This window comes from Bos indicus, chromosome X (genome assembly GCF_029378745.1).
Source record: "Bos indicus isolate NIAB-ARS_2022 breed Sahiwal x Tharparkar chromosome X, NIAB-ARS_B.indTharparkar_mat_pri_1.0, whole genome shotgun sequence".
NCBI lineage: Eukaryota > Metazoa > Chordata > Mammalia > Artiodactyla > Bovidae > Bos > Bos indicus.
In genome coordinates this window covers 16288771-16307533 of record NC_091789.1, presented here as the reverse complement: position 1 = coordinate 16307533, position 18763 = coordinate 16288771, and the positions used below count along the sequence as shown (strand labels likewise).

Genomic DNA, 18763 nt, shown 5'->3' with positions numbered 1-18763 from the left:
GATAGACCGATAGAAAAAAATCTTCCTCCAGAACCTTACTCACTGTCTTACGCGCTGAGAAAAAAAATGTTATGTAGATATACATTCTTTTGTGTTATTTTTTCTTTCATATATATTTAGGCAACCTATATGATTTAGTTATAGGACTAAATTTGACTACTTCTTTAAATATAAACTTACAAACTCACAGGACATACTCATTTAGAAGTACTTTCTATAACACAGATGTGGAAATGAATTTACTCTTGAAGTTCAACTTAGGAATACTACTTAGAAGAATTTGTATCTAAGAAAGAAAAGATTGGGATAGCCAATTCTATCACCTGTGAGACTTTTTTGTTGTTGTCGTGTCTCTTTAGACTTAATAAATAGCTTTTTCAATATATAATCCACATACTGTCCAGCTCACTCATTTAAAGTACACAGTTTAGTGAATGGGCTTTTAGTATATTTGAAACCTTGCAACCATTACCACTATCTAATTCCAGAATATTTTCATCGCCCTCAAAGGAGACCCTATACACATTCAGTAGTCATTCCACTTTCTTCTCTTCTCCAGGCTCTTACAACCATTAACTTGCTTTCTGACTCAGGATTTAATATCAATGGAACCATACAGCATGTGGCCATCATGACTGGCTTCTTCCACTTAGCATCATTTTTTCAAGGTTCATTCATGTTGTGGCATGTGTCAATACTTTATTCCTTTTTAGGATAGAATGATATTTCATTGTGTGGATATATCACATTTTGTATATCCACCCATCTGCTGATGGACACTTTGAATGTATCCACGTCTTGGCTACTATGAATAGTGCTGCTATGAACACGAGTGTACAAATATGTCTTCAAGACCCTGCTTTCAGTTCTTCTGTGTCTATACCTAGGCATAGAAGTGCTCAGTCATATGGTAACTGTTCAACAGTTTGAGGAACCATCAGACTGTTTGCCACAGCAGCTGCACTATTTTACATTCCCACCACCAATGTTCAATAGCCCCAGTTTCTCCAATTTTTCTCTTTTTTTATTGTAGTCATCCTAATGGATATGAAGTGGTATCACTTTGTGATTTTCATTTGTATTTCCCAATCTGGCTGCTTAATTAAAGAATATACTTTAAATGTTTTGCTAGAGGTCATTCACCTGACAACCTTAACCCTCCAGAATATACTGCATGGAACATATTGCAAAAGGGTTTCCAAATCTGTAAGAGTAGTCACACACCACACACCTTCTGCATGAAAGCCTGGTACTTTGTCCCCAGACCTCTCTTATAGTGAATAACTAACTCTTAATTAACATTCACGATTATGTAGTCCAGAAAGGAGCTGGACAGTCCACCATGGCAGATACTGTGGCAAGAAGGGAAGTTACCAGTAGAAGTGACGATTAACAATCTGCTACTGAAAGAGAATTATAATACTTCCCAGGACATTTATAACCCTAAGTCTTCAACCAGAGGTCAAATTATGCTCAGGACTTTTTAAGAAGGCAAAGCTACATATAATACGTTTTGGAAATATTTCCATGAAGAATGACTTAGAGAAACACGTTTTGCTCTTAAATGGATAAGCTTGGGTTTTCCGTATATTTAATTTCCTAATAGTATCTAAAAAATCAGGTGAATGTAAAGATAATCCAAAAATTCAGATTTTGTAAAATTACTGAAGAAACTATTTAAAAACGATACTGGATGCTTGGGGCTGGTGCACTGGGACGACCCAGAGGGATGGTACGGGGAGGGAGGAGGGAGGAGGGTTCAGGATGGGGAACACGTGTATACCTGTGGTGGATCATGTTGATATATGGCAAAACCAATACAATATTGTAAAGTTTAAAAATTTTTTAAAAAAAGAAAAAAAATAAATGAAATGTTTTCAAGAACTTTAATACTGCTTTTTTGATGGATTAACAATCGGTTGATTTGTCTGGTACTCCGAGCTTACTTTGGCTGTAGAAAATCCCAGTTAATTTTGGTACGTGTTCATGGTAGAATGCTGGCAAATTAATATTTATCTTCTCTGAGTTCCTGGAAATTGTTGCTGGCTGACAGTGGGTTGAAGTGCAAACCCTAAAACTGCACAGTATTCAATGTATGACCAGTGTATGGAACAGTGCGTTCTGTCTCACTTATTTGTCCACGCTGAAACTTCCTTCTGAGTTTCTCAATATCCCTTCATAAAGACTGAGACCTAAATAGAGAATACACAGAAAAAAATAAATCCAGCATCATTTCAAGGGTTTCTTTCTTGAACTGAGGCACATTTTCCATTTTGCAGTCTTTCCCCTACCTCATTTGCAGTGGGTCTCCAGCTAGTTATGTCATGACTGTTTTATGTGATCATCAACAATTACATTTCAAGTACACAGTGTCCTCTTTCTGATTTCTGGATTCTGAGAGCAGAACGAGCCTTCAAGCAGACCACAGTAAAGCCAGTTTAATGGTAGGCCTCTGGTAGCCTCTAAAAGCTGGAGACACACAGGTGTCTAAAGGTGCATAAAGGGATGTCACATCAGGGTCTGGCATTTTCTGTGCAGTGGAACCCCAAATGAATTTCTGCCCCCAAACAGATCAAAATGCAAGTCTTTTTTTCCTTTTAATTGGGCTGTTGCCAAGTCTTATATTTCAACAGTAAGTCAAAGAGGTGGCTTTCTTTTACTAGTAGAATTCTACACTGGGAAATGGCCTTCTTACTGACAATGGCTGACTATGCTGCGCTGCACCGTCGGTATGTAGATGAATGCGTGTGTGCTTAGTTCCTCAGTCATGTCCTACTCTTTGCACCCTATGGACTATAGCCCACCAGGCTCCTCTGTCCATGGAATTCTCCAGACAGTAATACTGGAATGGGTTACCATTTCCTCCTCCAGGGGATCTTCCTGACCCAGGGATTGAACCTGCGTCTCCTGTGGCTCCTGCATTGCAGGCAGTTTCTTTACTGCTGAGTGACGGGGGAAGCCCCAGTATCTAGATGCTTCCTGTTTTAAAGAGGTTATGTTACTGCTTTCCAAATCTAGAGTTTAAAACAAAAGCATTGTGTTAAATTAGCTAATTTTAATTTATTTTATTTTTGCAGGTTTCTGGAGAAGTGCCTTTTCTGAAAACGCTGCAGCTTGGATTCCACCTCAGAGCTGTATCTTTCTAAACCCGTGTCCCTACCACCATCACTGCCCCCTCTCCCCACCTGTGCCCCCAAATTTTCTTAATTTTCATAGTCATTTTCTCTCCTCCTGATTTTGCAACCAAAAGAAAAATCTTGCAGTTCTAACATCCTACCAATCTTAATCTTTAAATCCACAATATAGGGAGAAAACCTTTTCTCCCCTTGATCTGAGACCATTCCACAAATTGACGGGCAGCCAGCAGCATATGCTCTTTTGTAAGAATAATTGAAAACATCAACTGGAGAGCACAGAATCCTTTTGAAATTCTGCCAGTTATTTGAAGTAACTTTGGCAGAGGAAAAACAAAACACTCAATATCTTAACGTTGACAGTTGCCTTCTTAAGAGTTGGTCTCTAATTTGACTTTTGGTTATTCTGATACAATTTTTATTTTACGGTGGGCCTTTTGTTTGACTACTCAGACCGAATTTGACTTAATTCAACCCTAAGTGCTAACAAAGAAGCATTTCACCAAAGCAACCTGTTAGCTTTTCACATTTAGCTGGAATTTATTTTTAACCTTTCAACAGCAGCACTAATAGTGCCCTAGAGAAGGTGTACTTGATTTTGAGTTCACTTTCAATATGACGGCTTTCAGCATTGCCCTGGTTCGTGATGCCAAGTGGCTGACTTTGGAAGTGTGTAGAGAATTTCAGAGAGGAACCTGCTCTCGAGCTGATGCAGATTGCAAGTTTGCCCATCCGCCAAGAATTTGCCATGTGGAAAATGGTCGCGTGGTGGCTTGTTTTGATTCTCTAAAGGTGAGTCTCATCTAAATGCATATCATTTAAAATTGACACTTGTTGATTTCTGGGCATTTTGAAATATGTTGTACTTTGAAATTAGTCAAGTTAATAGTATGAAAGTGATAGGTTTGTTTTTTAAGGCAGGATGGAGACTTTGTATTTGTAGAACTAAGCCAGACTAAAGCACACCCATCAAAGCTCACTGACCAAGATAGATAGAGAAAAAAGTTCAAGAATTTTTGTAGGAGAAACTGTAGCCTTGCTTTACTTTACTTCTGTATTTATTATTTAGATTTTTAATGCAGTGATCATAATCCTCAGATTAACTTAGAGAAGTCCTTACTGAAATAGTTTATTATCTGTGTTACCAAAAGATACTTGGCAGGGACCAATCAGAGGGTAAATAAAGTCAGATGGAGAGAGTAAAATGTGAAAATCTCATCATCCAGGAGGAAAATGATGGCATTTTGAATTTTCTTAGTCAAAGTCTACTTTGAACCTTTAACTTGAACTTACTGCTACAATACTAGGTTCATATCATTTTCTTCCTAAATAACTGATTGACCAATTTCAGATTTGTGAGCACATTTTATAAGGAAAGTTTTATTGCCAAGGTTATCAAACCTGAATATTATGTAGTAGAGTACAAATAAAATATGAGGGAGGATGAAATATTATATAGAATAGAACATATATGATTGCAGAACAAAAAATATACTGATTTCCATGTTTTATTCATGGTTATCCTTAAATTAGGGGTAAACATGTACAAATTAAAGCATAGGAGTTAAAAATGGTCATAGATTCCTGGTTTAACTAATAAGATTTGCTATGATGCATTTGAGATTTTTTTCAAAATATGTTAAAATGAATTGATATTAATAAGAACCTTTTCAATTTCTTAATACTGTTTTACTTTATCAAGACCAATTTTATCTCATTAACATTTTTATTTATGGCTGCATTGGCTAATAGAGATGTATTTTTTTGTATGATCACTTATTCAGAAAACATTTTATCATGATATCCTATGTAAGTAGTTACTTTTGCTTATGTTTTGATTGCTAGTTTTTGTTTCAAACCATTCCAGTTCAAGAATGGTCACTAGTTATAAAGATAATGGCAACTCCTAACATTGAAAATGTCTGAATTGCTCTTTTTTGTAGCAGATATTCTGACTAAAGGGCTTATTCTGTTTTCTTTATTTCATTTTCATTCAAGTTTCATCTATAATTATTTTACGTATTATTTAAATCATTTATGTATTGTTTAAATCAAGGACTGGGCAGTGCCTTGAATAGAAAAGAGCACTGGACTAGTTCGGGAGTAGGAGGGAAGGAAATGCCTTTTAGCCAGTCCCTATAGAGGGTCCACCACTGCACTACGCACTTTACGTATCTTTTAGCCAGTCCGTATAGAGGGTCCACCACTGCACTACGCACTTTACGTATCTTGTTTCAGAAGTTCCAGACAAAGCTTGAGTTGCTTCATTTCTAATGCATGGATAATTCTTCTCTCCCTAACTTCCATGATTATTGCTGAGATTCCAGTAAGATGACATAAATGAAAAACCATGTATCACTATAAAAATGAATTAAGGCCTTCCCTGGCGGTCCAGTGGTTAGGACCTGGTGCTTTCGTGTCATGGCCCCAGATTCAGTCCCTGGTCAGGGAAGATCCCACTAGCCAAGTGGCATCCCTCCTCCCCACCCAAAAAGTGAATTAAGTGCAAAGTTACCTTCTTACTATTAACTAAACTGTTGTTTTAGGAGTTCTTCAAAACAGTTGTTTAGTTAAGGCTCTATTATTTAAAACTACACATTCATGTTTCAAAGGGACACGCTCGTATCCTCAAGCAAAGTATCACTGTCTATATGGCTTGCTCTTAAAAATAGAGTTCCTTGCAGGCTTTGTAAATTCTATCTTTTCAGGCATCTGGCAGGAAGAGATGTGTGATCTTACTAATCATTGATATAGTTCACATCGATTTTCCCATTTAAAGGCAAAAGAATGCCATAATGAAAACATTTTGAAGAAAAGTAATACGGAGCATGATTGTTAACAAAATGCAATACTGCACTACCACTTTAAAGCTTGGAAAATGTTTAGTTCAAAAACTACAAAGATACTGGCCAATGAATACTAATAAGCCACTTAATTATTTAAATACACTGTTTACTCACTGTATCCAGTGTTTTTTAAATAATTTTTGATATGTTAAAATTTTGATGACCAGACACACAGGATAAAGACGATTTGCATAATCCTTACATTCTCAAATTTTAATGAAAATCTTAGAATTTCAAATATACAATGCCTTTAAAAAAATTAATTTGCCATTTAGATAGCACATGCATCACAGTTCCATATCTGCACAAAAGCTTTGTAGTCCTGTTGTATTATTCCTTATCCTTGATATACACAAAAACCATACCATGGTATGCATGAAAACTATGCATGAAAACAGTTGACCTAAGTGGGTTGTACTACTACCATATCTACAATATACAAATAACATACCTCGATGGTTACTGCAGCGTTCACTACCACTTTGAGTTTCTGTCATTGAAACACTTTTGAAATGTATCTGTGTTCTGTTTCTTCTTCCATGAGTGGTTAAATAACTGAAGCAATCACTTGATGAGCTTTGGGTGACTGCTTTTGGTTTTTTGGTTTTTATCAGGATTCCATTAGCACTAAGTACTCTACCAGATGATGATGGTTCTTTGCCTTCATAATAGGCATAGTAGTTCACAATATCCTATACTCCTCTCATAATGAGGGAATGTTAGGAAAATAAGGAGGTTAAGCTTGATGGCTTATTGTGCATTATGCTGAAGTGCTGGGCCTATCACTCTATGAATGTTGAGTATTCAGTGATGAAGCATGCACCATCTTCAGTTAGAGATCTAGACATCACAGCCCATAGATTAATTTCCAGCTACATAAGAGTCTCATTTCATGTTGATATGTAGCTGTTTTTCTTATAACTCAGTTGCCCTGTCCACTTGGCAAAATTGATTTCAGAAAGTATTGCTTAACCCATTCTGGGCCAAATTCTTGATATTACAGTTCACAATTAATCTAGGTTAGTATTTTTAGTGACTCTCCCTTGACTTTAACGAAAGATCGTCACAGAAAATCCCAACCCAAAATCTGTGATTGTTTTCATAGCCAATATTATCTTCCTCCATACTTGAAGCAGTGTGATATCTGCCACTTGTTATCCAGGAAGGATATAAATTCTGTCATTATCTAATTATGAAAGGTCAACATCCATCACATCTGCCCACCCTACTTACTACCTTGTGTAGTTTTTTAACAAAAATTTCCTGGCAGGGGCCTTAGCAGCTGGCATAGTCACAGGACAGCCATGTCAACCTATATACATTCCTAGAAGATGGGAACTGAGCGAGGAAAAACAGAAAGCAGTGCCACACTTTCTTCAAATATTGCATATGATCACAAGCATAATAATAATATTTCGGCAAGTGAAACCAGATGTATAGGTATATTGATGTGAATATATCCTGTTAGGTCCTGAGTTAACTTTGTCCTGAGTTACCAGTATATTCTGTGTAATTATCACTAGTCACAGCAATTTCCATCCATTTGAAATTTGATTATTTTTGACTGAATATTTACCACATCCCTGTTTGCTCAAGGAAAATTTAGCAGGAGCAGAAGACTCCTAGCAACATAATCCCAAGGGTTTCTGGATTATTCAAGTTTTAGAACCATTTATGAGCTGATCAGAGAGGTCTGCCTGCACTGGAAAGAATATATAGACACCACCTGTCACCCTGAGACTCAAGGAAAGTAACATTTTACTTAAGGATCTTCTTACATTACTGACGTTAAAAAGGAAGTATCTTTGACCAGTAAAAGTCAATGCTATTTTGGACATTTCAAAAACCTCTCTTGAAAGAAAAATGGAATTAAAATCAGCATCCAAGTAAATACATATCGATGGCTCAGCCTCAGTTTAAAGTTTTTATTTTGAAGTAATTTTAGGCTTATAGAAAAGTTTCAAAAATAGTATAAGGAGTTCCTGCATACCCTTCACCCAGCTTCCTGTAATGTCAACAACTTACATACCATACATAGCACAGTTATCAAAACCAGGAAATAACTCTAGTTCGATACTATTAAGTAAATTACAGACGTTATTTGAATTTCACAAATTTCCCTCCTAATGACCTTTCTGGGCTCCAGAATTCAATCCAGGACCCCACATTCTGTTTGGTGATCATGTCTCCTTAGTCTTCTCCAATCTGTGACAGTTACTCAGTCTTTCCATATCTTTCATGACCTTGGCACTTTGGCTGAATACTGGTCACTCATCTTATAGAATGCCTCTCAATTTGGGTTTGTCGAATGCAATGTCATGATTTGATTGAGGTCGTGCATTTTTTGGTAAGAAAACCATAGAAATGATGTGCATACTTGAGGGTACTTGATGTATCTCCTCTCTCATGGTTACCTTTATCACCTGCTAAACATGGTGTCTGCTGGCTTTTCTGCTGTAAAGTGATCAGGTCTCCTTTTGTGAAAATCGATAAATATCTTCATTTATTCAACATCTCCTCAACATACCATTGATTGAAGGGTCACCCAGTATCCAAGCTGTCAAAATGTGGAAAAGTATCCATCTTAGAAGTCTCTACTTACAGTCAATCAAGAAAGATAGGAGAAAATGGACCATAAGAGAGAAACAACAGTATTACTACTGGCCACCAGAAAGACAGAACCCTGGAGAATGGGAAGCCCAAGAAATGTTGTGATGTGCTTGTCCTTGTCACCTGCTCCTATGGAGCGGCCCCTGTGCTGGAGTCAGCACCGCCCCCCCTCCCCGCCCCCAGCACCTCTAACTTCTGCATCAGGAAACAGACTTTCTGCCTTTTGTTTCATGATAAATACCATTTTCCCCCAATTTAGACAGTTATTCATCTTTATGAAGGGAAGGAAAAATACAAAAGAAATTTTTAAAATCATACACAAGAAGATAAAAATAAAGTGTAATAAACTGTAATAAAATGTCATCCCCAGTACCACTGCCAACATTATGCATTTCCTTTCACTCTGTATAGAATTGTATGTGTGCTGCATAAACCTTGCCTTACCTTCTGCCTTCTTATAGACCTCTCTCCTCCTCTCACTCCCACTTGCTGATCCTGCAAAGTCAACCTCTCCCTCCCTTTATCCTTCCTGTCAGCTTCAGATTTTTCCCCGAGTATCAGAAAATATCTAAATACTACTTGATCTTCTCCCATCATAGACTTTTAAAAAATATACCAATTATCATGGTTATTTTTTTTTCTGATCAGAAAATAAAAACATATGCTTTCTAGAAAACTGTAATATAGAGATAAAAATAATTATGAAACCTAACCTGTAATTCCATTACCCAGTGAAACCCTTCCCATGTTGGTATATGTTCTTTCAATATTTAATGAGAACTGTTTCTTTTTTTAAAAAAATGTTTCACTTGTTCCATGCAATGCAAAAGGCTTTTAAAACTTAGGAAGGAATGGTATTTTATAAATATTTTTAAATTAAAATATATTACTTTTCAAATTCTATGAGGCCATCAGAAATTATGTTTATGAGAACCATGTAATAATAATAATAGTAGTAAATTCTACCTTCTATTGACTGGGGCTTCCCTGGTGGCTCAGACGGTGAAGTGTCCGCCCTCAATGCAGGAGACCCGGGTTCAAGCCCTGGGTCGGGAAGATCCCCTGGAGAAGGAAATGGCAACCCACTCCAGTATTCTTGCCTGGAAAATCCCATGGACAGGGGAGCCTGGTGGGCTATAGTCCATGGGGTCGCAGAGAGTTGGACACGACTGAGTGACTTCACTTTCACTTTCTATTGACTACTATGTTCGAGAAACTTTTCACATGCCAACTGTATTCCTTAACCCAGTTTAGGCTTTCCCACTGATGGGTCAGGTTTCACCAGCTATATGGTCTTGGGTAAGTACCCACCCTGCCTGTTCCTAAATTTCCTCCCCTATGAAAACAATGTTCCTATTAGCACGTACCTCCTGAGTTCCTGAGCGTTCAGATGTGGTGGTGGCTCACGGTAAAGAATTCGCCATGCAGTTCGATCCCTGGGTTGGGGAGGATTCCCTGGAGAAGAGAATGGCTACCCACTCCAGTATTCTTGCCTGGAGAATCCCATAGACAGAAGAGCCTGGCGGGCCACAGTCCATGGGGTTGCAAAGAGTCAGACACAGCTGTGTGACTAACACCTGCGTTCCTAAGCATTCAAATGTGATGATCCGCCTAAGGCACTTGGAATAGATCCTGGCACACCACAAGCATTCCAGACATGTCTTTTCACCAAATAAATTCCATTCTCCATTAAAGGAACCAGGGAATCCTCAGAGTAATGACTATAGCTGGATTGAGGCAGGAAAAATATGAGTCTGTGACATCTTGTGCTTCCAGAAAGTAAGGAAGTGCTTGGAAAAGGAAGGGGCCTGATAGCTGGACACTGGAGCCAACCTGAAGAAGCACCCAGCGAGCGAAGTGTCAAGCTCAGGGAAGACAAGGAAAGACTGAGAAACTGTCAGAGATTGGAGATTAAAATAAACATGACAGATAAATACTATGTGGGATCCTGGATTGGATCCTGGAGTGGAGAAAGCACATTAGAGGGAAAATTGGTGAAATTCAAGTAAGGTCTCCAGTTTACTTAATAGAATTACAGTAAAGTTAATTTCCTGGTTTTGATAACTGTGGTATGTATGATGGATGTATAAGTCATTGACATAGGAATCTAAGTTAAGGATCTCCAGGGGTACTCTCGGAGAAGGCAATGGCACCCCACTCCAGTACTCTTGCCTGGAAGATCCCATGGGTGGAGGAGCCTGGTAGGCTGCAGTCCATGGGGTCGCTAAGAGTCGCGCACGACTGAGCGACTTCACTTTCACTTTTCACTTTCATGCATTGGAGAAGGAAATGGCAACCCACTCCAGTGTTCTTGCCTGGAGAATCCCAGGGACAGGGAGCCTGGTGGGCTGCCGTCTCTGGGGTCGCACAGAGTCAGACACGACTGAAGCGACTTAGCAGCAGCAGCAGCAGGGGTACTCTGTACTATTTTTTGCAATTTCTCTGTAAATCTAAAATAATTTCAAAGTTAAATGTTTTAAAAAGAACTTTCTTAGTCTTGCACATGCACCTTCTGTTTTTTTTGGTGCTCAGAAATACAGTGGAGTATTAGTTTTTTTGCTTTTCTTTCTTCTTCTTTTAAACTCTGGGTGTGGTAATGAGAAAGCTCTGAAATCCATGCAGTGGCTGATCCTGAAACTCACCTCAACCAGCTAGATGAGTCAGATAATTGAAATAGTTAATGAGAGCACTCATACCCATAATAGCGCTTCACAAACCTAGCAAATCAAAACCTGCGAATGTAGAATATTCAGTTGAGATTGTTACAACTTACAGATAGGAAACTAGGGATCTAGTGAGAGGGAGAGTCCCTTGCCCAGGGTCACATAAGCAATAATCAAAAGAACCTGAAAACTGCAGTGTTCTTCCAATCATTTCAGTCTTTTTTCCCATGGAGAAAAAGGAGATAAGAGAAAACATCATTTGGGATTATTGTATTTTGTTTCTGTTTTTGACCTTTGCAGCATTCATTTCATTCTGAGGAGAAACATAGAAACATACTGCTTAAAAATATGGAACGCTTCACAAATTTTCATGTCAGACTTGTGCGAGAGCCATGCTAATCGTCTCTGTATCTTTCCAATTTTAGACTATGTGCTGTCAAAGCAAGCATTGGGCTATTGTTTTACTAAACCAAAAGCATCCAGCGCTTATGGTCAGACTGTCCCATGTGACACTGGGATGCCCTGCTTTCGACGTTGTGTGGTTCTCCTTTACTTTTTGTTACTTTAGAAAGGGGGAAAAGTCATCTTTCCTTTTCCTAATATCTCCCTCATTTGTTGTTTCACAATATTGTGTTTAGATGAAGACTTTAAAATTCTTTTATTTATTTCTTTGACAATTATTCTGGCTGTTAATTTTGAAAACAAGAAGGAAGAGGGGCTAGGGTGTTTTATTTTTAGAGCAAGTTATCTAACTTAGTGATACTGCGCTGTTTTAAATCACTGAGAGTCAGAACACTGAGCTGTCTCTACTCACTTGCCCATCCTTCTCTCCAAACCCTGCAGCACTGAGTTAGCTAGCCAGAATCGGGTATTGTAATGGGCTGTGGATCATGTATAGCTTCACTGCAAGAAACTCTTTGATGTCTGATGCCGTTATAGATATACTCATTAGTACAAAGTCTGGGCCAGCTAGGGAGGTACCTGTCACAGATCAGCTGAAGATATTGCAGTAGCAGGTCAGCCTTGTTATGGGTCAAATACAGTTTTGTAAAGGAAAACAGAATCTAATCCAATGAATTTAAAATGTTGTTTTATGGAAGCATAGCTCAAGATCATTTCTCACTACCCCTTGCAGCCAAGGCTGCAGTTGGCTGCATAGTAAGAAAGGAGTTGTGATATAGCCAGGAAGGTATTTTTCAACCACAGTTTGATACCATTAAGATGGACCTTTTGTCACAGGAATCCCATTTAGTATGAGTGATCTGAAGTTTGAATACTGTCTACTGTATGTCAACTCATGTGTGGAAGAAGCTCTTTATATGTTAGGGACATAGATGTCTGATTTTACTTTATCATCTAATACTTCTCTCATGTCACATACTGTATAATCATTACAAATACTTTTTCTCTACTTCACTTTTTTGTGAAATGTGGACATAAGATACTTTTGTGCATCTGGAAATAGCAATTAGTTCTTCTAGGAACATGACTTTTCTCATATAACATCATTTACTCACTGCTGTTTTTGCCCTTACAGATTAGTTTTCTGATTGTAACATCCCCAAGGTTGTCTTGTTTTCCTCTGTCTCAGCCTGCCACTTGATTGTTGACCTACAGGTTTATATATTCCAGAGGAATTTTAGCTGTCTGTTCTTTCCTCAATATTTCTAAATAATCTTTTCATTTTTTTCTGTATTTCCTCCACTGTATAATAAGTCTTTGGTTTCTTAAATTTATGTTTTTTGTTCCCGTTAGTGTCTAATCCAGATTTGCAGCCCTGCTTAGGTTTTCAGTGTTTTTATTACTGTGCATTCAGTTATCACCACAGGGTCCAGTTTTACTGCTAGACGTAATGAGAAGTTTAACTCATGCTTTTTCCTATCTTTCTTGATACTGTTTTTTTAAAAGTCAGTAAACAGTTCCATTTGTTCTACAACCTTTTATTTTGTAAATAATCTCCACCATTTAGATTAACCATGTTGTTTAGAGTTCAAGTAAATTATTTTTCCAATATTATTCATGATGAGTTTGTATAATATGGCTTAGTGTTGCTTAGTTGCTAAGTCATGTCCACCTCTTTTGGAACCCCATAGACTGTAGCTCGCCAGGCTCCTCTGTCTGTGGAATTCTCCAGGCAAGAATACTGGAATGGATTGCTATTCCCTTCTCCAGGAAATCTTCCTGATCCAGGGATTGAACCCAGGTCTCCTGCGTTGCAGGCAGATTCTTTACCTCTGAGCCACCAGGGCTTAGTGTCATGCCTAATCTGTTTAGTGAAATAGATGTAACAATAGAGTCCATCAATTTTTGCAGCTGTTACTGGTTCATAAGCATGTGAATATATGCTTTCAGTTGGATTTTTTCTATTGTAAGTAGACATTTTATTGTAGTTGAAACTCAAATTTTTATTTACACAGTGGGAATTGGTAGAAAAGAGATATTAGCCTTTTGCTCCTCCCCATGTTCTTGTGGGTACACAGTAGACAGTGAAGGCAGTTTCCACACTGAAAAACATCCAGTGGCTTGAAAACATAGAGTCCACAGTGATAGAACCAATTTCCTGAACTAAGATATAACCAGTGTGTTAGGCATGATTTGCCTGCTAACTAGTTAAAACTAAGGTTCTGGTTTCTGTCTTTAGCATGCAGAAATGCAAACAGAAAATGTTTTTTCTCTGTGACTTTAAACTTCACCCATCTTTTATATGTGTCTGGGTACAGTGAGTAGGCAGCATTGTAGTATCGATCATCTCTTATTCCATTCCAAATACATTTTGGAGATTATATTTTTAAGATGACATTGTGTTAAGATCACACTGTCATACTGTCTTAAAATTTTTGTTCATCCTATTTATGAAAAAAAAAATAGTAATCCTGAAGTAGCCATTTGAGAAGTTTGAATATTTAAAAACTCTATGTGGTTTGAAAACATTTGCTAAATACCTATCTTAGAAGTTGTTTCTCTGTTGTTAATGTTTATACTTATCACATGCTTTGGTAAACGAACTTAAATCTTTTACCAACATTTGTAAAAACATAATCTCTAGAGGGTTTTTTTTTTTTTTTTTTTTTGCAATTTCCTGGTTATTTCACTTTTTCTCTTAGCCAGAAAAGCATTCTATATGGACGCAAATTCAATTTTAACTTCCAAGCAACCGAAAAAAATTTTTTGTTTATTTTCATTCTGCTAGCACTACAACAAAGAAAGGATTTTTCCAGCTTTATTGAGATATAATTCACCTATAACATTGGTTAAGTTTAAGGTATAAAACATGACGATTTGATACAACTATATATTGGGAAATGATTACCACAGTATGCTTAGTCAACACCTCTGTCACCTCATATAATTACTCTTTTTGTAGAACATTTCCAGACTTACTCTCTTAGCAACTATCAAGTATATAATACAGTTTTGTTCACTATGGGCTTCCTTGGTGGCTCAGATGGTAAAGAATCTGCCTGCAATTCAGGAGACCTGGGTTCGATCCCTGGGTTGGGAAGATCTCCTCAGGAGGAAATGGCAACTCACTCCAGTATTTTTGCCTGGAGAATCCTGTGATCAGAGGAGCCTGGAGGACTATAGTCCATGGGGTCACAAAAGAGTCAGACATGAATGAGTGAGTAACACTCTCTCTGTTCACTATGATGCTGTACATTATATCCATAGAACATATTCATCTTATAACTGGAAGTTTGCACCCTTAGATCATATCTCCCTATTTTCCGTACTCCCCTGTCCCTGGTAACCTCCATTCTACTCTATTTCTATGGGTTTGGCTTTTTTCAGATTCCTCATGTCAATGAAATGATACAGTATTTGTCTTTCTGTGTCTAGCTGTCAAGGTACATGCATGTTGCCAAAAAAGGATTTCCTTCTTTATCATGGCTGAATAATATTCCATTGTGTATGGTTTGGAATATTGTCTTGTCTTTCAAAGATGCCCTAGAGGTAGTCTTCATAAATACCTCTTTCTTCAGTGAACCACAGATGTAACCATGGAAATGTTTGATGTGAATCATGGTATCAGCAATGGAATAAACATAGAAAATGCTGCCTTGTAATAACAGCTCTAAAAAGGGCTCCTTGTGTGGCCTTGAGCAAGTCATAAGAATCCTCCTACCTCTGTTTCTCTTCATACAAGAGCACGGAGCAGCACTCAATTTGTAGGCTTATTGATTATGGTTTACTACAAGGATTTTAAATATTAGGGGTCATTTGATGCTGAAAGTCCTGTTAAATCCATTAAGAGTTCTATATACACCCAGTTCCTCAAAGAAATTATTCATTCAGCAAATATTTATTAAAACATGTTACTTGTTAGGCAAGGACTGCACCGAATGCAAAGTTGTGGAAGATGTGGTCCCTGCCTGACCTCCTAGTAGGAAGCTGCTTGTGTTATGTGCCATAAGCCAGGTACAAACTAATCATGAAAAGAATCCAAGGGGGAAGGCGGGGGACTGGAATTACACCCAGCTGTGGTGGTTAAAGAAATAGTCATTAAAGTGGTACCATGTGAGATATTCTTGGAAGGAGGGATAGGAAGAGATTCCAGGCAGAAAGGATAACCTCAGCAAAGACAGAGGAAAAACTGTAGCATGGATTTGGGGAGTTGAGTGTTAAGTCAACCTCTGAAGTGTAGATCGTATGTTGGTAGAGGAGTAGCCTTAAAAGGAAGTGAGGAATTTGAACTTGATTTTGTAGCTCTGAGGAATCTGACAATTTTTAAGTAGAGAAATGGCATCACCAGCCTATGTAAGATGAGTGGATAGAGCCAAAGAGACTGGCGACAGGGGAACCACTTAGAAAGCTCCTATTGAAGCTTAGAAAGCTTCATATTGATGGAATGAAATGATAAGAACTTGAATTAGTGGGAAGGAAAAGCCACTGATGGGTTTGAGATGTTGTTCAAGTCAACATGGTTAAATAAGAGGGGGTTGAAATTTTACTTCTGCCTACTGCTGTTGTGTTCACCTCCATATCCAATTTCATCACATTTGAAGTGAGGATTTCTCAGACTTTTTGGGGGGTTTCACATTAGATGATATCATTTACCACCACAGCTTTTGTGCCTAGCACACACAGTACATATTAGGAGCTTGAAAAGTGTTCATTGAATGAAACATACCCCCACTTTGTTGCATCATTTTGACAGAGGAAGAACCAATATGGGCTCCCCTACAAGGGGAGTCATCTCTCCATGTATGTCTATATTTCTACTCCCAGTTCAGTTTTTACCTGAATATGAATGAAAATTGTGTACACCCATGTGTCAACATTCCTCACTCAGTCACATTTTAACCTAGATTCGATAGCCTACCGATTGCTGATTTTTGTGAATTTCTGTCCCTTAGCATTATAGAAATGTTCCTTGGCCAAGCACCTTGGATGCTCTCCAAATGTTGCATTTTGAGTGTTTTTACCCTCTATGTGGATTTTTTAAAAAATTGCTGAGTGGCCACTGTAACATCTTGGGTTTCCCTGGTGGTTCAGATGGTAAAGAATCTGCCTGTAGTGCAGGAGACCTGGGTTCGATCCCTGGGTCGGGAAGATCCCCTGGAGAAGGAAATGGCAACCCACTCCAGTATTCTTGCCTGGAGAATCACCATGGACAGAGGAGCCTGGTGGGCTACAATCCATGGGGTTGCAAAGAGTTGGACACGGTTGAGCAACTAAGCACTGTAACATTAATATCTTAAAGTAATTAGTGTGATAAGCTAGTAATATTCAAGCATCGTTTTTTGCCTTTGAATGTTTGAAATTTAATTTCACAACAAATGGCTACCTTGCAAGTAAAGGTATTCTTGGAAGCACAATTAGTGCTAATAAGGTCATTCTGAGTCACTTACAAGGTCAAAATCTGCAGAAAAGTGTTTTGTGTAAAAGGTAACTGCCTATTCCAATAAAACTATATATTTAAAGTTTAATCAATAAAGACTGTCCTGAATGTACAGTGATCTTTTAAAAGTCCAAAGAGTTTGAGCATGGAAAGGCAAAGAAAAATTCTTAGAGAGCCCATGTATTGACATTCTAAAATAAATGTACCAAGCAATCTGCTTTTTCAAAGACATGGGGAAATAATGAGAAATGTGAAAGTAATTTCAAGATGGAATTTTTAAAAGGGATTTCTAGGCTTACGCGCTGTACCTTGATATTTGTACAGTCAGTTCAATCTCTTATACCATCTCCATCTTCATCTCCATTTCACATAGTGATTTCAGTTTTTCAGGACAGACATCCTGAGGCCTTGGGTGAATCAGGACATGATTCAGGGTTAGGCAACTGACTCTAGTTCAAAAATAAGAAAAGTACCTGGGACATTTTTAGAAAAATGTTTCAAAAAAGAAGAAAACTTAAGATGGTTTTAAGTATTTAGCAGCATTCAGCTGATGTCATTAATAGTTTATAATAATGTTCATAATTGTAACTTGCATATTTGAATAAGCGACTGACAGCTAAGATGAAGCCAAGACTCTCTTTCACTCTTCCCAACTTCTAAAGGTGTCACTCTGGTGGCACATGACATTTACTCCATCTCTGAAATATTCATGATAAATTTAATCATCACATTTCACTATTCCTCCGTCAAATCGCCTACTAGAGAAACACATAAGAAAAAAAAAAAATAATAACATTACTTCCTAGCCAGAGATTGTAGAGAAAAAAGAGAGAGAAATTTGGAGACATCTATCTATCGCTTCCCTGATAGCTCAGACGGTAAAGCGTCTGCTTGCAATGCTCGAGACCCGGATTTGATCCATGGGTTGGGAAGATCCCCTGGGGAAGGAAATGGCAACCCACTCCAGTACTCTTGCCTGGAAAATTTCCATGTACTGAGGAGCCTGGTAGGCTACAGTCCATGGGGGTCACAAAGAGTCAGATACGACTGAGCGACTTCACTTTTCTTCTTTTCTTTCATCTATTGAGACAGGCTTTTCATTCTGAAATACTTCAGCTCTAATAATAATGTATTTGAAACAAAACCAGAATGAAAGTGTAATGAATAAAATAACATGCTAATGAAAGAGGGGGTGATAGAGAAAGGGAGACTCCCCCAGAGAGAGAATTATTTGTGCCATTTTTATCACAGATTATAAACTCCATTATCAATTCCTTGGCTTTCCTTGAAGCAAAAATGAAGAACTGTGATTAATTATGGCTCAGAGACATCTCGTTCTCCCCATCAGATTTCTCCTCCTCCTCAATAGCATCTCTAGACCCCTATTTTAGCCACCTTTGATTACTACCCCACTGTCTTCCTTTGATTTCTATCCCATACTGTCAAGTGCTAGAGCCCCTCTCAGCAACAGTCCCCAGGCCCCTGCAATTGCAGGAGAGAGAAGATGTATAAACTCCTTGTAGGCAGGTTCCCTGCCTTACTCTTTGTGTCGTCCATAGTATCCAGCAGTCTTTTTACAGAGAGGTGCTTATTAACCAGTGTACTTTCTTTTATCGAGCAATAAGAACAATGCAGTTCAATACATTTTCCTCTCTACAGTAGTTATCAGAA

At 38.0% G+C, this 18763-nt stretch overlaps 1 protein-coding gene and 1 non-coding gene across 12 annotated transcripts in view; one reads left to right on the top strand and one right to left on the bottom strand.

Annotated features, from left to right (window-relative positions):
• MBNL3 (muscleblind like splicing regulator 3) overlaps positions 1 to 18763 on the top strand; it is a 121112-nt gene that overhangs the window by 48073 nt on the left and 54276 nt on the right. For 7 of the 11 annotated variants that reach the window (XM_070783676.1, XM_070783681.1, XM_070783682.1 and 4 more), the window contains exon 2: positions 3078 to 3926. In XM_070783676.1, coding sequence (XP_070639777.1) covers positions 3750 to 3926 — 177 coding nt within the window. In that variant the 5' untranslated portion in view covers positions 3078 to 3749. The remainder of the gene's footprint in view (positions 1 to 3077; positions 3927 to 18763) is intronic. The other 4 variants (XM_070783680.1, XM_019956067.2, XM_070783679.1 and 1 more) reach the window with 2 other exon arrangements.
• On the bottom strand, positions 11596 to 11698 carry LOC139181764 (U6 spliceosomal RNA). The gene has a single exon (XR_011565507.1). It is a non-coding gene; the product is annotated as a U6 spliceosomal RNA (small nuclear RNA).